At 46.2% G+C, this 19,391-nt stretch overlaps 1 protein-coding gene across 7 annotated transcripts in view; it reads left to right on the top strand.

Annotated features, from left to right (window-relative positions):
- The window catches only part of MAD1L1 (mitotic arrest deficient 1 like 1), a 604,081-nt gene that overhangs the window by 381,070 nt on the left and 203,620 nt on the right, over window positions 1-19,391 (top strand). For 6 of the 7 annotated variants that reach the window (XM_061599459.1, XM_061599461.1, XM_061599455.1 and 3 more), the window contains one exon: window positions 10,985-11,180. In XM_061599459.1, the coding sequence (XP_061455443.1) occupies window positions 10,985-11,180 (196 nt within the window). Of the gene's footprint in view, window positions 1-10,984; window positions 11,181-12,370; window positions 12,497-19,391 lie in introns of all 7 variants that reach the window. The other variant, XR_009759370.1, reaches the window with a different exon arrangement.

Below are 19,391 nucleotides of genomic sequence, written 5' to 3'. Positions count from 1 at the left end.
GAAAAGTGGCATAGAAATAAACAATGATGACTTTCCTCACAACCACATGAAGGGGGAAGGGTTCATCTTTCCCTTCCCAGCCATGATCCATATGACACTCCCCACACCCCTCTCTGCACATAACAATTAAACTCAACAGAGCCAACCAGAAATTTTAGATAACTAAATATAATTTTACCCCTCATCCTGTCTTTACTCCAAGGAGCTTATAATTTAAAATTCAGCAAAAGAAAGAAAGAACAGTTACATAAGCTTTGTTTCAGATTTAACAAAGGAAAAGACAAAATCTTGACCAACAAGGTGGTCCTGAGGGTCAACAAGGAAAAATAGCAGCAGGCTTTATTTTCCTTCCTTTTTGATAAACAGACATAGTTGTCCTCCCTAAAGCACCAAATCAGATTAGTTGTGTTTTAGAAAAAAAGCTTTCAAGGAAAAGTTAATTCACAAAATGTGCTTCTGTCAGCCTCACCTGATAGGAGTGAATCAGGCAATTTGCCACGTCAGGTTGACTTGAGGCCTTTCTTACCTGACTGCTACATCCGAATTACCAGATCAACATTATTCCTTATGAATAGCATGTAAAAAATCATTGGTTTCTGCCTCTGCATCGTGTCTTCCTCCACATTCCTATCATCACATTCTCAGCTACAAAAGCGTTCAATAAACCACTGAAGCAAGCAATGCGTGCTGTGTCTCTGGTGCTCATTGTGGTTTTTTCCCTTTACTAGTGGGGAGAAGAAGTGGGGTAAGCAACTCTGCTTACCATCTGCAGATTGTTTGTATAATGTGATGTTGCAAAAAAGACTTCGTCCCCTGTTATGATTGCCAAATTGTCAAAACTGTATCTTTTGCCATTTTTCCTGTAAGATAGTTGCAGATCTATTACGGTATCATTCCCTTTCTGTCCAAAACAATGCTATAGTCATCTCTGCATTTCACAGCTGCCTGGAGATCACAAGATAGATTCTGCATTGAACCAGAATCTTTTTCGCTTCAGATAGACACCTCTTACTCTGGTTTGCTTCCAGAAAGAGGCCATGTCAACAAGAAATGGTTCTGAAACAGTTCTTAAGGATTTTAATCTTCTCTTGATAAGACCTTATGCATTACACTGACATAGGTTTGCACGTCTGTTTCCCCCTCCCTTTTTTTACTTGCTGTATGTATGATCAAGATGAATTTTGTTGGTTGGGACTATTAACAATTGGTTCACTTGACCATCTGATGCCCTTTGGAACTTAAAAAATTCCGTCACAGAAATTGTCTCCTTTCCTTTGCCTTATCCAATTTTGTCATCATTTGTTGAACGGGTTGGAAACGGCAGCAAGGGGTTAGCCACTATGAGAACAAAATGCTGGACTAGATAGTCTGATCCTGCAGCCAGGCTCCTCTTATGAACCCCGGTGGGAAAGTGAGTTCAGAGTTGTTTTGGATTCATTTCACCAAATGCTTGAACAGGAACAGCGTGACTTGTTTATAGTTGAGCCAAGGTTGAGTAGCTCTAGAATTCTCCATGGGAGATAATCCATCTCGGTTGTTGGTTTTTTATTCCCCCCCTCCAAAAAAAACCCCCTATAGCTTCAAGAAACGTCTGTTTGGATCTGTCTTGTTAACTTCATGTGTCTTTGTCAGCAAAGCAATAAGGCATTCAAGCAATTCTTCCTTTTGGGGGGGGCTGCTTGTTCTTCCCAGATTCCTAGAGGTTGACACAGCCTGCATCTGACATTTATTTATTTATTTATTTATTTATTGAATTTATTAGTCGCCCATCTGGCTGGCTGTCCAGCCACTCTGGGCGATGTACAAAATAGGCATACAATACCTAGACATTAACAATCTAAAAACAATGAAGATAAAATCTAGCCAACCCCAAAAGCCTGCCTGAAGAGCCAGGTCTTCAAGGCCTGGCGGAAATTCATCATGGAAGGGGCATGGCGGAGATCATTTGGGAGGGAGTTCCACAGGGTGGGGGCCACAACTGAAAAAGCCCTCTCTCTAGTCCTCACCCATTTGGCTGTTTTGACTGATGGGATGGAGAGAAGGTCTTTTGATCTTGTTGGGCGGCGTAGCTGATGATGCTGGAGGTGCTCCTTTAGATAGACTGGGCCGAAACCGTATAGGGATTTAAAGGTCAAAACCAACACCTTGAATTGGGCCCGGTAAGCAACTGGTAACCAGTGCAACTCTTTTAGCACTGGAGTGATATGATCTTGCCGGCGGCTGCCTTTAATCAGGCACGCCGCCGTGTTCTGTACCAGCTGCAGTTTCCGGACCGTTTTCAAGGGTAGCCCCACATTGTCGTGCCCGGGTTGGGACTCAAGAACAGAATCACTTGATGAAAGCAAATCAGTTTTTATTAGAGTAATTTCCAGACATAGGCTTCTTCGCCTCATGAACTCTTAACATGAACCAAAACCTGCGACATGGAAGAGAGTTGATAGAACAGAGTATCAAACATTCCCTGTCCCTTATCAAGGGGGCTTTCGGGCGCGAATTCTCTCGCTCCGCCTCAAACTGCCCACATCTACGCCCCTTCCCTCCTCTTTTCTTTGGCGCCTTTTTAAATGTCTTCGGGTGCGGGGTGATGGGGGGGCGGCTACCTCCTCCCCTTCTGATTCGGAAAGGATGGTAGGGAGTGGGGGGGGGTTGGCCCAACACTTCAGGCGATTTCTCTCTACCCTTCTCTGCAGCCGAAGGGCCTTGGTCTCCCTCCTCCTCCCCCTCGGTCTGTAACTGCTTCACATTCCTAGGGAGGGAGTGCGTGGGAAACGAGTCTGTTGCCTGTTCAAGGTTTTCCCCCTCTATCTGGGAAGCCTCCTCCTCCCCTCCAGACGACTCAGCCCAACTGCCTACTCCTAGCTCATTCTCAGAAACATCAGAATCCCAACCATACATCCTGACACACATAGAGCGCATTACAGTAGTCTAGGGGAGAGGAGACCTGGACATGTACCACTGATGGGAGCAGATGATTAGGAAGGTAGGGGCGTAGCCTCCGTATCAGATGGAGTTGATACAGAGCTGCCTGGCTCACAGCCGAAACCTGAGCTTCTATGGACAGTTGGGAGTCAAGAATGACCTCGAGGCTACAGACCTGGTCTTTCAGGGGCAATTGTACCCCATTGAGCACCAGGTCCAAATCCCCTAACCTTCCCTTGTCTCCCATGAACAGTACCTCGGTTTTGTCAGGGTTCAGCTTCAGCTTATTCCTTCCCATCCAGCTACTCACCGATTCCAGGCACTTGGATAGGGTTTCTACAGCCAACCTCGGTGAAGATTTAAATGAGAGATAGAGCTGCGTGTCATCTGCATATTGGTGACACTGCAGCCCAAGTTCCTGATGATAGCCCCCAGTGGCTTTATATAGATGTTAAATAGCATCGGGGAGAGGATGGAGCCCTGTGGCACCCCACAAGTGAGAGGCCAAGGGTCCAAAACCTCATGCCCCAATGCTACTGTTTGGTGCCTATCAGAGAGGAAAGAATGGAACCACTGCAATACAGTGCCCCCTATGCCTAATCCCTCCAGGCTACCCAGAAGGATACCGTGGTCAATGGTATCAAAAGCTGCTGAGAGGTCCAGGAGGACGAGGAAGGTGCACTCACCCCTATCCAATGCTCTCCTCATATCATCCACCAAGGCGACCAAGGCTGTTTCAGTCCCATGTCCAGGCCTGAAACCCGACTGAAATGGATCCAGATAATCTGCTTCCTCCAATTGCGCTTCCAACTGCTTCTCCACCACCCGCTCAACCGCCTTGCCCAAGAATGGTAAGTTTGAGATTGGGCGAAAGTTGTTCAAATCTTGGGGATCCAAGGAGGGCTTCTTTAAAATTGGTTTTATTATTGCCTCCTTGAGGGATGATGGCATTACGCCCTCTTCCAAGGACGCATTTACCACCACCTTGATCCCCTCGCCCAGACTGTCCTTGCAGCCCATAATGAGCCATGACGGGCAAGGGTTGAGTAAGCAGGTGGTTGGCCTTAAGGTTGAAAGCACCTTGTCCACTTCATCAGAAGGAAGAAGCTGGAACTGATCCCACACCACCAGAGAACCATTGGCTGACTCTGGCTCGCTCACTGTATCCATAGAGTGCCGAATCGCACTCTTTAGATGATTGACTTTATCTGCAAAGTGCTTTGCAAACTTATCACAGGAGGTCTTAGAATGTTCCATAGGTTCCGAAGCAACTGGACCGACCAAGCTTCGGACCACTTGGAACAGCCTCCTGGGACAGCACTCTGCGAACGCAATAGAGGGAGCATAAAAATCCTTTTTTGCTGCCCTTATCGCCACATGGTAGGCTGCTGCAGCCGCTCTAACCTGTGTCTGATCATCATCAGAGTGAGATTTCCGCCACTGACGCTCTAGCCGTCTCACCTCCTGCCTCAGAGTTCGCAACCGTGTAGTATTCCACAGTGCCGTCTGAGCTCTATTCAGGGGGAGAGGGCATTTCGGAGCCACCCAGTCTAATGCCCCGGTGATCGCCTTATTCCACTTCTCCACCAGGGTCTCGACCGAGTGCCCGTCTGCAGGCTCCATAAAGTCCCCAAGCGCATTCAGGAATCCATTGGGATCCATCAAGCGCTTGGGGCGGACCATCCTAATGCGTCCTTTACCCCCGCAGAGGGTGTGTGGCATCGAAAGGTCTACTCTCACCAAGTAGTGATCTGACCATGACAAGGGGGTAAGAGATGTAGCCCCCATTTTCAGATCACTCCCCTCCTCTCCTGAGACAAATACAAGGTCAAGTGCATGACCAGCTACATGGGTGGGCCCCGTGGGAATAAGGTGCAGCTCCCAGGAAGGCATGGTTTCCATGAAATCCCAAGGTGCCCCTGTGAGGATGGCCTCAGCATGTGCGTTGAAATCCCTGAGCACCAGCAAGTTTGGAGATTGCACCCGCACATCCGAGACCACCTCCAGCACCTCTGCCAGGGAGTCCGTTGTGCAGCGGGGTTGGCGGTACACGAGTAGAATCCCTAAGCTGCCCTTTGGGCCCAACCTCCAGTACATGCAATCAACAACCTTGGTCTCATGGATCCCAAAGTCTGCAGAAATGGCAGAATAGATGTTATGGCCACAACCTGTGCTTCTTCTTTATTATTGAACTGCTTGACTGGATAAGAGCTTGCCAGACAGTATTAAGTTGTGATTGTCCTGTATGAAAGAGATTCCTTGGCTTCTTGATTACTTGAAGAGGTCAGCCAAGGAAAAGAAGGCAGAACTTACCCTTGGACAGAAGAGGTGTGTCTATGGCCATAAAGCAATACCAGTGATGAAGACATCTGAATGTGTTCTGTAGCTGTCAGTTCAGCATCTGGTGAAAAAGAACCTGAAGGCCACATGCCAGTGGTGAGCAGGGCCAGGGGCAAAAGCAGGCCCTTTTTTGACAGGCCACAACTCCTTTGACTTTGTGGAAAGCTCCGCTGCAGTTGGAGGCATACAGTGGAAGGCATCCTTGGGCTGCATTTTAGATGCATAGAAATACATTAGAAATCTTTCCCAGAAATTGAAAATGAGATGGATTTTATTACACCCTAAGGTATTGGCTTGGAATAGCAATGTATTTTCCAGCAAGTGTCTGTCTTAAATGGAGTGTAATGTCAAACAGACGATTTCCCAAGCAGTGACTCAAGTGTGGGCAACCCAGGAATAATAGGATGAGTTTCACCCCCACCTGACCTGGGAGGCCTGTAAATGCATGTTCTTCTAAGGTCTGTGTCCTTCCCCAACTTGAAGAACTCAGACTCAGATACGGCTGTGGTTTTTTCTTTCATTGTAGTAAGAGAAAGTTTCAAGTCAGTGGGCTTCATGAATCTACCTACGGCTTACTCAGAACTCAGCATCTTTCTCGGTCTAACGAGGCAAACTTCACTGCACTAAGATGTTGACTTAGCAACTACTTCCTCACCCTGCTTAAGTAAGGCTGGGCGGGCACCTTACTGTGTGTGCTGACGGTCACTGTTGGGAGAGCATGCGCAGGCAAAGACTCCGCCTCAACTGTGTCTGTTGAATCTCCCACTATACGGTGCGAGGCGAAGGCGGAGCCCCCGTCACCATCCTGTCTTCCCCCTCTGAGGGAGGAGGGCTGCCTGTGGGCACAGGGAGAGGGGAAGCATCAGGCTGGGAAACAAGTGGCTGTTCAGGTTGACTCTCCACAGGGGTATCCGGAGCTGCTGTGGTTGAATGGTCAACGTCCAGAGCTGAGGCACTTTCTGTGTCCAACTCCCTGCTGGGCCCTTCACCGGCTCGACTGTCCCACTCTTGTCCTCCTCCTCCAGGCCTCAGTTTCCCACCCTTGTTCTGGCAGGTAGTAGCAGGAAAGAAGCCACCCTGGGCTCCTGTTGAGAGGAAGGGCGGGATATTTAACCAATCAATGAAATCGTCCCCCACCATGATAGGGCTAATGGGAGTTGTGCTCCAAAACATTTGGAGGGCACCAGCTTGGCAAAGGCTGTCATAAATAAATCCTAGTTGTGTGTGCCTCTTGTTTCACCCAGCAGGATCACAGTCGTACCTGAAGTTGAGCCTTTGTGCTGAAGAGCCTCTAGTTCAAGTATGTGCTATGTCGCGATGGTGGTATCGAATCACAAGAGTCATTGCTTGGCTCTCTTAGTATCCCAAGCCTTGGGCCTGAGCCCCTTGTCTTGAAGGTGGGAGAGGGACATTTCACAGCCACCTCTAACAACTCTTTTCTGTGTGTATCACCTGCATTGTCTGTACAGCAAGCCCTTGTGCAGCTTTGTTCCTAAGCAAGTTTTATTTTCCTGTGGTTTTTTCATTACTGCTTCTTTCCCTGGCTCAGCAGGTGATTTTGAAAAGGTGGACAGAGGAACGTTTACATTTTCTGTTTTTTATTTGTCATCTTCTCCAAGTGAATGGGGAAGCTTTTACCATACCTAAGCCAGGTGGAGGCAGGAGCAGAAGGGAAACCTAACACACAGCTTGTAGCTCTTGAGATCTGTGACTTGTTTGAGTGGGGAAAGGTTTTGGCTGTTTGCTCCTCCCAGGTTCTTAGGTAGGCACAGACTGTATCTTCCATAGATCCCAAAGTCTGCAGAAGTGGCCGAACAAAAAGATGTTATAGCCAGTTCTGACTTGGTTCTGATCTGCAGTTGTGTTGGTGGGGGGGGGGGTCACCTGCATTGCTTTTGGCTGCCGTTGAGTGCTGCCATGGCATATATGCATACAAAATATCTTACACGGACGCACGTAGGACACTTTCAGCCAATCTCTGCTAATCCTCCTTTGCACACATGTGCCTCCGCTCTGCCTTTTGACAGTTCCAGGGCACTGACAGCTTGAGCAAGGTTTTAAGTCTTACATTGTGCTAGTGCTTTTTAATACTTTGCAGGGACCCAGCCTCCAATGGTATTTTCCATAGCTGTGCTCTGTTGTTTAAATAAGGTGTCTGAGCGGCAGGATATGTGTCACTAGAGGGCACTAAAACAACTGTGAGATATTTAACCTATAAGCATCTGTGGTGTTCGCTGCAAGCTCCGAGAAAAGGAGGGGTGAAAAATTGTTTGTTTCCACTTTTTCTTTTAAGAGAGATCCACTGTGAAATTATAAGCTGTAGTACAAATTCTACAGAAGGGTTTGTTACTACTGACTAGGGACGTGTCAGGCTGCTGTTCTGACCATGTGTTTTGTTCTTCAGAAAAACAAACAAATAAGTAAGACTAGCTACTTTATTTTCTAGTACTTCCAGTTTTTTGGGCAAGCTGGTTGTTCAAACAGCTGCCCAGTTAGCAATATTAAGAGCTCACACTTTGCATTTTCTTCTTATTAAAAGCAAATATTTAGAGTTTTGTATGCATTTTCTCATAGAGACTCAAAGTGGAGTACAGTAGCGGAAAGGGGCCCTTTTCACCTTGAAGGCTGCACTTTCTCATAAGCAACTTTCCAGGGCTGCAGAACAGTGGTGGAGGAGGCCAGAGCCAAAAGCGGGCAGAGCAATGGACAGTAGGCAACATTCCACCCGCACAAAAGTCAGATTTCTACCCAGAAACGCGTGCACACCCCCACGGACACACACCCTGCTCCATCCTCTCTCCAGGCAAGCAAGAATCCAAGGACAGCTTGCAGCCAAGCAAAGGAGGGCATGAGGGCGGATGAGGGGCGTGGCCTAATAGGAGAGGGTGTCGCTTGGGGAAGGGGCCTGGAGAGGCACAATCAGCCCCAAGTCAGGTTCCCTAACCCTGGCATACAAGACATCAAGCAAACCAAGCTTTTCCATTTTCATCAACTAGATACTTTGCAGCTCCTTGTAGTCTTTTGTGCTCCTTAATATCCTGGTGGAGCCATTTTTTTCCCCTGTGATTCTGCTGCCAGGTTCATTCTGCTCTTGTTTTGAGCGCTGTTAAATAGAATTGAATCCTCTTCTTGCCCATTCCACCTGAGCATCTGGTGCTTTATTGAGAATCACATGAGAAACTCACTCGCTATGACCAAACATTCCAAGACAGTTTCAGCAAATGGATTAAATTAATCCCCTTCACCTTTCCTAAGTGGCCAGCTCCTGGATGCAAAAGTCCACAAGGCATCTGTCTCTTGAATTTTACTGACCTGGTTGGGTAAAGTCGGGGCCAGTAGTGGCCATGCTTTGTTGTGGGTCCTGCCTGAAATATATCCTCCCCCCCCCCAAAAAAAAAGATTGGGCACCAGCATCCAGTACACACCTTCTGATCAGAGATGAACCGTTATGAGAAGACATTTAATTAAATATGAAGTACATATCTTCAGAATGTATATATATTATAAATGCATCTTTATATGTAATATTAGCTGATATGGCAAACTTATATTAGAATATTAATATCATTTTGTTAACATTAACTTCAAACCTTTTCAAAGACCAAATCATGATAGTTCAGATAATTGGTCAGTTGCTTGCTTTGGATGGGGTCATATTCCCTCTGAAAGAGCAGGTTCGTCGTCTGGAGGTGCTCCTGGATCCATCTTTGTCGCTAGAGGCCCAGGTGACCTCAGTGGCTAGGAATGCCTTTTACCAGCTTTGGCTGGTAAGACAGCTGCAGCCATTTCTGGACTGGGATAGCCTGACCGCTGTTGTCCGTGCACTGGTAACCTCCAGGCTGGATTACTGTAATGCGCTCTATGTGGGGCTGCCCTTGATGTTGGTCCGGAAGCGGCAGCTGGTGCAAAATGCGGCGGTGAGACTGCTCACTGGGGCAAGGTATCGCCAACATGTCACCCCGCTGCTGAAAGAACTGCACTGGTTGTTCATTTGCTACCCGGCCAAGTTCAAGGTTCTGGTTTTAGTGTACAAAACCCTGTACAGCTTGGGGCCAGGATACCTGAAAGACCATCTTACCCCTTATATATCCAGTCGATCACTGCACTCTGCAGGTGAGGGCCTCCTGCAGATACCATCTTATCAGGAGGTCCATTCTGCACAACATAGGAAACAGACCTTTCGTGTGGGGGCACTTTTCGTTATCTTTTCAGTGCCTATTGAAGATCTTCCTCTTTCAACAAGCCTTTTAAGTTGAGACCTTATCCCTTATCCCACAATCTGCGTCTGTGTTGGAATTGCTTTTTAATGTTTTTTAAACCTTTTTAAAAAACAATGTTTTTAACCTTTTAACCTGTCTTCAAAGTTTTTTTAAAAATATTTTAAAATATGTTTTGTTTTAATGTATTTTAAAGTCTGCTTTTATGATGTTTTAAAATGTTTTTAGTGCTTTTGTTTGCCACCCTGGGCTCCTGCTGGGAGGAAGGGAGGGATATACATCAAATGAATGAATGAATGAAGATTTTTGGGCTTGCTGAGCTCCATGAAGCCTGTGGGTTCTCATGTGCAGCACATCCTATATATGCATACCACTGGTCAGAACTGTTTAGGCTTGTGACAAGTAGACAGTGTCCTGGATGATCTCTTTCCAGTCTCTAGGCCCTGACAGATAGAATTGTGTTCTGCTGATACATGGCATTGGGGAGTTAGTGAAGCCTCTGGCTGGTGGGTGAAGCTAATCACCACACTTCCTTGAATCACGAGGAGGGCATGATTCCATCACTCTTTGCATGTGTTCCTCGATGTACTTGAGTTTCCTGCTGGTCACTCCTCTTCCCTGCTGTTCGTGTCTCTCCCAAAAGCAGAGTCAGCTAGTCATATGGGACAACTGTGCACACCGAACACCACACTTGGGGAACAACTGAATCAAACTCTTTAATGCACAAGTATAAAATGTAAGCATGTCACATGCCTTTGAGACTTTATTTCTAGACAAGTACTATCATTGCATTTTTTTTTTTTTTAAACAAAGCTCTCTGCCAAATATGTGCTTGCACTTTCTGGAGACGCAAGTTTAACTTCACTGTTGTCTCACTTTGAAGGGAAATTAATCAGCTATTCTGAGACCTGGCTCATCAGCTAAACTGCTATAAATATATTTCACCTCATGGGAAAAGTGCAACGTGAAATGTGTTAGTAGCTTACTCAGGAAATGCTGGCACAATTTAGTGACAAAGATCACATCTGAGTTCTGTGATAAAAGGGAATTAGCCTAGTGCCGTGTCCTGCCGCAGGTTGGAAGCCTTGACTTTAAATGACTTGCCACAGACAAATGCAAAACATTTGGTAGTAAACTTTTGTTAGATTGACTTTGAGCTCATTCACGCTCCCATGATTATCCATTGATAAATTCAGCCTTCTGTGGCTGTCATGTGATAAATTCTACTATTCTACAATAGATTAGTTGAGCAAAATGGTCCTTGCCAATCAACATTATTCCGTTGAGCTTTTTAACTGCATGTGTACAGACAATGGAAGTAAGTTCCAGGTGATAAGTAAGGTAACTCTTGCTTCAACTGACAGGTGAACTTCAGCTGAATCCTAGTATTAAAATGTTTGGGTCCAGTTCTCCCCTTCTCCTCTGCCTGCAGTGCTCTCCTGTGGTTGTGTATCATCCTCTCCAGCAAGCTGTCCCTGTAGATCCTAATGAGTCCTATTGCTTTGTAGGGCTATCATGATCCCAGTAAAACTAAAGTGCTCCACTTCAGCATGAACCCGGCAAGCCTGGCCAAGCAGCAGCACCTTGAGGAGCAGGCACGTCTGCGGGAGGAATGCGAGCGCTTGAGAGAGTTGGTCAGAGTGCTGGAAGGAGGAGAAAAACCTGAGGGGGCTGTAAGTCTGCAGTCACCCCAAGACATTGCAGGTATGTCCTTGCCTGGCCAGTTACTCATTCATCATAGCATTGCTGTGTGTGAACCAATACCAAAGGGCAACATTTCAGTGTGCATTGGGGGTGATTAAATTGCCAACCACACATACACCATATTTAGGTGTGTGTGAAAGGTCATTTTAAAAAAACTTTTTATATCAGAGCTATCAATGCAGTCACCTTTATAAATTTTGAAAACTCATTTAATTGTTTTTAGTAATAACCAGTCTCGTGGTTTAGAGCAGCTGAGATGATATAAGTGCTTGTGGGGGAAGGACTCCACCTTCCCTCAGGAGTAGCCCTGCCTGATATACAAAAAGTGTATTGTTAATGGATCTGCTTATGTGTCTGTTCACACTTACACATGAACCCGTATCTTCCATGTGCGTTCACAAAAAGTGCAACTTTGGAGATCTTTGATCTGGAGATAGTTGCATGCCACAGTGGCTACTGGTTATTGCATGGTGGAGGGAGGTCACAAGGAGTCTTGGGTCAATCAGAGCTTGCAGCCAGGTGACTGAGATGTTAATTATGGGGAAAGATGGTGGCATTTCTCAGGAAATAAGGATTTAGACTTAAATTACTGATGGAAGACGCTCAGGCCCATATAAGAACATATGCTTGCCTTAGATATGCCAAAGGTTCTGGGAACTTATTAGGGTTACACCTATGTTGTCATTCATCCAGCTGCTCATTCCATGCCCAGCTGTTATTGTCAGAGACTATCCTGCTTAAATCAGTGTTGCTTTCTCTGAACCTTTGCAATAGCACCCATCTTCATTGCTCAGAGCAAAGGCAAAACAGGCACACAGTTCCAAGATACATGCAGAGCTGCAGCTGAACCAAGCTTCTCAGTCACAGTGTGGTCCACTGGGGGAAGAGGGATCCAAAATGCACAATAGGATAATAGCTGTCAGGACCGAACAAAACAAAACAAATCCAAGCCTTGCAGAACTCTTTATGGGGGGAAGAAGAGACTGATATGTTGCTGATGGGCCTTGTCAGAATGGCTCTGTGTGTGATCCCACTGACCAAAATGTTAGGGGAAAAGTTTATGCAGTGCTAAGAGGGTTCAAGTCTGCAGCAGCAGAAGTAACAGGAATGTGGTAGACGCATGCTGTTTATAGTGACACCATCTGTTTCTACACTGTGCTAACAAGGACCTTGTTTTTTTCCGAGAACAGCAATTCCTAAACTCTTATCAGTTGCTGAAAAATGGTCCAACCATCCTTGATACATATTGGGGACTCTTCTCATCCAGGAACAAGGGATCTTATGGACAACTGTAGACAGCAAGTAGATTCTGACAGGTAGAGTTTGTAGTTCCTTAGAAAGTGATTTGCAAAAGAACCCAGATGTCAGTTAAGCTGGAAGATCCCATTCCATGCTCAGTGCAGACAAGGCATATCGGGATATTAACCCTCTGATGTTTGCTTCTGAGTCTTAATTATATGAACAAACATAAAAACAGGCAAGAAATGTTTCCTTTTAATAGCTTGGGGGGATCAATTCTAGAGGTCTTCATCATGAGCATTAACTTCAGAATGGGCAGTTGGAAGTAGTGGGTGAGAGAGACAACAGATGAGTTTATCCCAAAAGGCAAATTTATTGTTTTCCTGTGGCTCCCGGAGGGCATGTCTCAACTTCACAGTGATCCTCTCTTTCCCCCTTCGTCCCTCTCCTGCCACAAAAGGGAGAATGGCCAAAGTCAACATCTTCAATCGCTTCTCCAGGGGAGGGGCCATCCTGTCATCCCAGACTGGCCCTGCCTACTGAACTGAGCAGTCTGCTCAGTTGCACTGTAATTTATCACCGACTGTCTCTCTTTAAATAATTTCTAAGTGTGGCTGTGTGCTTCATCTAGCATGCCTTACTATGTTCATGACCGAAGGGGCTTGTTTGTGCTTAGGATTCACTTTGGGCTGGAGCCGAGTAGAATTTGATGTAGCCCTCAAGTGCCTGCAGTTAGGGGTGGAAGAATCTGGCAATTCTGGTACACTTATTTTTTTTCCTCAATCTTAATTTCAGTTGTCCACATTTTTGTAGCAATCTGTGGTTTTTTTTTTTTTTTAAAAATCCTCATGAAAATTCTTTAGCATTTTAGTGCAAATTTCTCCTAATGCATTTTTGTATGCAGTTTTGACTAATGTGCACATTTTTGTAAGCAATTTCTCGTGATATAATGCATGATTGTCTGTTATTTTCACTGGTATATTCATCTTTATGTTCACTTTCCCCTAATATATTCACTGTAGTAAACATTGGTTGGAGAATTGCATCACAAGGATGGCTGTCAGTTCTCAGATTGTTTCCTCTGTAAATGTGAACTGAGTCAAATTCCTCCCACTTTGTACCTGCAGCAGGGATATTGACAACATTTGGGCATCCGTTTAGGCACAGTCCTGTGTTGCACCGATTTAGGCACCACTGGAAATGGTTGCACAGTTCAGGTTGTTAAAGGGAAAGTTTTCTCTCTTAAACTTTTAACATAATGAGTGCAGACAGAATTTCTGAATGGATCTCATTACCATGTGTGGATTACGTTTGCTCTCATCTTCCAAGAATGCGTGGAAAAAGCAAAGTTGACCCTAGTGATTCTGCCTTCTACCAGTTTGGATTGTAAAGGTACCAGTGGCTCCTAGCCATAATGGCTCTTACTCAGTATCAGAGGTAGCATGCCTCTGTATATCCATTGCTGAGGGACACAAGTGGGGGCAGTGCTGTTGTGCTCAAGTCCTCTTGTGCACTTCCCATTCGGGCAACTGGTTGGCCACTGTTGGAACAAAATGCTGGACTAGACAGGCGTTTGGTCTGATCATCCAGCAAGCCTGGTGGCTCTTACGTTCTTATAATTGGACTGTTGTTGGAGTGTTGAAGGGAGGCTTTGTACATATCCACATATCTGCAGCATGAGCTTTTGAAGTTCAGCTCCCACTATAATGGCGATGTGCAACTGTAGATTTCTCCGAGATGTAAAACAATAATTGTGGAGACAGGAGAATGCCACAGTAATACAGCCTTTGATCAGGCTTTTTGACATGGGACAATAAAGGGTTATGCAAATTCATTTTTAATTTAGGAGTTGTTAAATAAGTAAACATTCAGATACAAATGTATTGCAGGTCCTAGAAATGCACACTATGCAGAGGCAGAGCTGTGCAGAAACTCCTCCTTCTCCTCCCAGTGTTAGAGGAATTGGTTCCTATGTTGTATCACCTCTTGCTTGTGACTGTCCCAATGACACCCTGAGGTGCAATCTGCTCTTATCATTCTATTTCCTCCAGAGTCTGAGCCTTCTGATTTATCATCCATTTTTGTCATCTCCTCCAGTTTTCCTTCCTGGCTTGTCCTGACCGCTCTAAAAGTGTGTCTCATGATAGACTTTTTGACGCTTCTCCCAACAAGAGCTGGCTCCAGGCCTGTTGTGCGTTGGACAGTCTAATTCCACTGGAGTCCCACACTGCCAAATGTTTGGAGAGAATATAGATGGTTGTCTGAATAGCTCATGTCAAAGACTCCCCCTATTGTTGTTGTTGTTGTTTCTGCAGTTCAACCTGTGAGGGCTATTGCCTTTAGCCCTGCTTATGGACTTCCTGGATGCATCTAGTTGGCCATTCTGGGAAGGTGGGTTAGATGAATCTTTTGGGCTGATCCAGCAATGTGCGTCTTGTGCAAGCATTAGATTTTAGGGATACTTTCATTGAGTTTGGGCAGGATAAAAGAGGAGGCTTACTCTCTGTCCCTAGGCAAGGAGTGTCTTCTGCTTCCCTCTTTGACCCAGTTTCATCTCTCCCACTCCTCCTCTGCGGCACTCCTTTCCCTTTTCAGTTCTTCCTCTCATATGAAGGGAGGGTTCTACGTGGTCTGCAACTGTGCAGCATCTCACATTGTAGATGAAGTGCAGAAGTATGTGTATTTGCTTCACTGTGCACCCAGCATTCTGTGTCAGTGCAAAATGGTCAAAGATGAGTGTGCGGCAGCAATGTATATTAGAGCTGAGTGGTGTGCAGGGTGTATGGTGAAAGCTGGAATCTCTGCAGCTCCATCAGTCAACATGAATGCAATAAGGCAGGGATGGGACTTTTTCCCCCCAGCCCAAGGTAGCGGTGGTTGGAGTGTGTGTGCAGTAGGAATGCATGCCAGTGACACAAATTGAGTGGGACCAGTGGCAAAAGTGGACCAAGCAGCAAATATTATTCTTACCATCACAAATTAAGCTATTTTCCAGCCATGTAAAAGTCACATGTCCGTCTGTCCACACACACCTCCAATCTCCATCCAGGCAAGCAAGAAGCATTATCACAGCCTAAGAATACATACCAGTCAGGCCAAATGACTTGAGGAGGGCATGGAAGAGGGCAGGTGCTAGGGGGCCTAGTCTGGACAGAGTCCCAAGAGGTCCAAAGGGCTACATTTGGCTTCTGGGACTCCCAGCCCTTCAGTAAAAGGTGGTTGTGCAGGTAAAAGGTATTATGCTAACCTGGTGGCAAGGGTCAGCATGGTTGGGCATCTGTTATGGGCCCCTACCCCATCAGGGGGGTCTACTGACCAGACCTGCCTGGACCTTCTCCTCCTCTTCACCATTGCAACCTGTTTGCTTGTTCACCTGTCTCTTGCTTTGGCCCAGATGTTGGTGATGGGGAGGAGGAGAATTAAGAGATGGCACTGCCTCTTTGATGTCCTGCCCAGAGCCCGAGGCACAAGACGGAGGCAAGGCTTGGTTTAATTCTCGCTTTATTACGGTGATGCTTACATCCAAAGCAGTGCGCTTCATAAACCTGTCTACTCCAGCTCACTACTTTCCCTAGCTAAACTACCTAAACAGTCTCTGCAGTGTGTGGGGAGAGTTGAATCAGCACTAGAGCCTGGGCAAGCACCTGCTTAACTAGGGCAGCCCTTTGCCTGTAAACAACAGCTCTTCCGAAGTTCCACCCTCTCAAGGTCCCTTTTCTCGCACCGTCTCGTGTGGGGTGAGGAGGGGTCAAGCCTCCAACGGCACATCTGACAGCGGGGCTTCACTAGGTGATGGCTCGGCTTCAGGGAGCGGGAAGCTGGTTGGCAGAGAAGCGTTGGAAGTGCCAGGCGGGGATTTCTGCGGGGCCGTGCTTGGTGCACGTGAGGGGTCACTTCCCAACGGCTCAGGCGAGGGGCTCTCAGGTGGAGCGGGAACTGCCTCAATGGGGGGCGCTGGCAAAGGACTCTGTGGGCCGACTGCACTCCCCCTTCCTTCAATGCTCCCAGGGACCTTGTCCTCATCTGACTCCTCTCCCTGAGCTAACTCCTCTTGCTCCTGGGGCGCAACACTTGCTCATTGTCTCTCTGCCTGACAGGCAGGTTATGGCAGTTATGAGGAAGAGGAGGAGAAGCACCTGCTGATGAAGGCTGAGAGAACGTAGACTCACTGAAGGAGGCAAGGAAGGTGTCTTGCCCAAGGCCTCTCCAAAACTGCAGCCAAAACTGGTGTTTTGGATTTTCTTGTTTATTATCGAACATTTGAAGAAGAAACTGTATTTATTTTAAAGAAACCCCAAATAATCTGCCAGTCTGGGTAGGACTGTGTGTAGTTTCTCTTTGGCACTGCCTCAGCTTGCAAGGGCAAGAAGAGTGGGTGTCCCAGAGCCAGCCAGCTTTGTTATGCTCAGACAGCTGGTTGTGATCCATAGTAGTTTAAATTTTAGGTTCAATGGATTATAATTGCAGCAACACAAAACAGACAAACATTAAGGACAATGCTGCTGACGGTTTTGATGATAATGTGTTGGTCACTATTAAACCCTCTGAATGCACTGTGTACCCACTGAGGATGGTTCTGACTTGTGGGTGAGGTAATAAGGAGTCTTTTATGGTGAGCGCTAAAGCTCATTAAATGTGACTCCTTTAAAAATCAAGGTTACTCTGGACTCTAAATCTCTTTGTGCATAGCCAGTGGAAGCTGGATCATGGTTTTGGAAACTTGCCAAGGAGTTCAGTAGTATTTTTCTCTCATTTGCTTTGTTACAGTCTCTATTGAAATGGGTGACGTGGCTACTGAGAAGGAGCACTTCGAACGCTGTGCCCTGTGAGCACTGGTTTTCTCCCTTTTTATCTCTTGTGGTATAGAAATGGCAAACAGGGTGGTCCTGGATTTATTCATGAGGCAGAGCTGTAGCGATTCCATTATCAGAATGGGCTGTAACCCTCCAGAGAGGGTTATTAAATCTGGCTCGTGAAACAGCATTGACCAATTCATATTATGTGCAGAGCCGCTCTTCCAGATCCTCTTGTATTTCAAACAAAAGTTCAGATAACCAGTTTGAAAGGGGAGAAGAGGAGGGCTTTCAGTTTGGCCCCCTCCCTTCCTGTGTTTCGATTCCATTTCCTGAAGTCCCTCCACCCTCTTTTGGGGTGGTTTCCTCTCATGCCCCTTTGCTTGTTTTCCTTTCATGGCTTTGCGTCTCTTTGTCTCCATTTCTTGTATTTCATGTTCTGTGCCTTGCATACTTCTAAACCATGACTCATGCTAACTTTAATAATTCCGATTATTTTATTTTTGGCTGCTGTAGTGCATCCCCTTATAGAATTCTTGTTTAATATTAGTCACTAGTGAATAGGTCTGTTGCACGGCAGATCAATCTTGACAATTAATTCCTGCCAGGAAATGACAAGGAGAGAAAGCAAGGCAAACCCTTTGGAAGTATATATTACTCATGTCTTACTAGTGCTGATGTGTGGGAGTGAGCGAGTGTATTTCTGTGGTGGTTAGTTCGGGGTGCTTGACTCCACTCTCATAAGATTCTTCATTCAATAGTAATCTGATATACTTTCCCCATCCACCCCCATTCTCAGATTCTCCCAGTATAAGAGACTTGTCTTTTGCCTCAAAGACTCCAGAGCGCGTTTGGCTGATGTAGACCTTTGCACTCCTCCCCCTGCCCGGCACACACTCTGGGTGCAACAACCCAGAAGGGCTTAGCCAAAGCCTCGCATGAGGAGACCCAGGTCAGCTTCTCTCATGAACGGGAACAAACCCTGCTCAGGATCTGCGCTGAGGCATGGCCAAGGACACGTCAGGGAAACGCAGGGCTGGGTGTCCACACCTTTCCTTGGTTTGCAGAGAACTCACCTGCTACCTGGCCTTTGCTTTAATCATTAATAAGTTATTTAAATGTGATAATAAATGATGAATAATGCATTTTTAAAAACAGTTAAAAGCTGGGGCTCCCCGTGGTCCCATTGCCACAGCTGCTTCTTGGAACGTGAAAACGGTGCCCACCTTGAGTATGCCTCGGGGCTTGGCAGGGCTCCCCCCATTTGAGCAGTGCTTGTATGTTCTGGATGACTTTTTCCTGTAGTCTTCCCCCTTGGCTTTCCAATTTTGTTGGGTGTCTGATTCAACTGGAGCATTTGGCTGTTTATGCATGCAGAGGTCACTGTGTTCTTTAACTGATGCCCGAGACTCTGTGGACCTTCCTGTGTGTTCTGACTGGAGGATTCCACAACCATACCCAGTATGTGGACCTGACGGCAGCAAATATTGTGCACGGAGGCTGATGCTTTCCCATTCTCTAGTTGAGTATATGTGCTTGAAACTTGATTAGAAGCTGGCTCAGTCTCCTATTTGTAATCTGCCGCATGTTGGCTGAATTGCCGCCGGTTTTCTCCGCAGCAAGAGCCTGCTTGGCACTCTGACATTAACCTCCTTTCACTGCCAGGTTAAGACATACCTTTTCTCCTAGACTTCTGAGAGATAAGATAATCATGCCAATTGCTGTTTCTCTCTCTCTCTCTCTCTCTCTCTCTTTCTCTCTCTCTTTCTGTCTCTCTCTCTTTCTCTGTGTGTGTCTGTCTGTCTGTCTGTTTTGGGGGCAGTGTATTGTTCAGTTGTTAAAATTGATAGTTGTTTTTTTAATTATGCATGTAAGCCCCCTAGAGACGTTTTTATTAGGTGACAAATAAGTTATATATCTTTATTTACATAGGCTTCTTAATCCTAGAGGAGTCTTGTAAAAAATAAGATCTCGTGTTTTTAGAGTGCTGGGCTTGGACCTGGGAGACCAGGGTTCAAATCCCCGGTCAGCCATGCAGCTCACCAGGTGGCCTTGGGCCAGTCACTGTCTCTGAGCCTAACCCTACCTCACAGGGTTGTTGTCAGGATAAAATGGGGAGGGAGAGGAGAACCATGTATGCCATCTTGAGCTCCTTGGAGGAAAGGTGGGATATAAATGT

This window comes from Rhineura floridana, chromosome 17, assembly GCF_030035675.1.
Source record: "Rhineura floridana isolate rRhiFlo1 chromosome 17, rRhiFlo1.hap2, whole genome shotgun sequence".
Taxonomy (NCBI): Eukaryota; Metazoa; Chordata; class Lepidosauria; order Squamata; family Rhineuridae; genus Rhineura; species Rhineura floridana.
The sequence above is the reverse complement of the archived record's forward strand: the minus strand, read 5'-3'. Positions and strand labels throughout refer to the sequence as shown.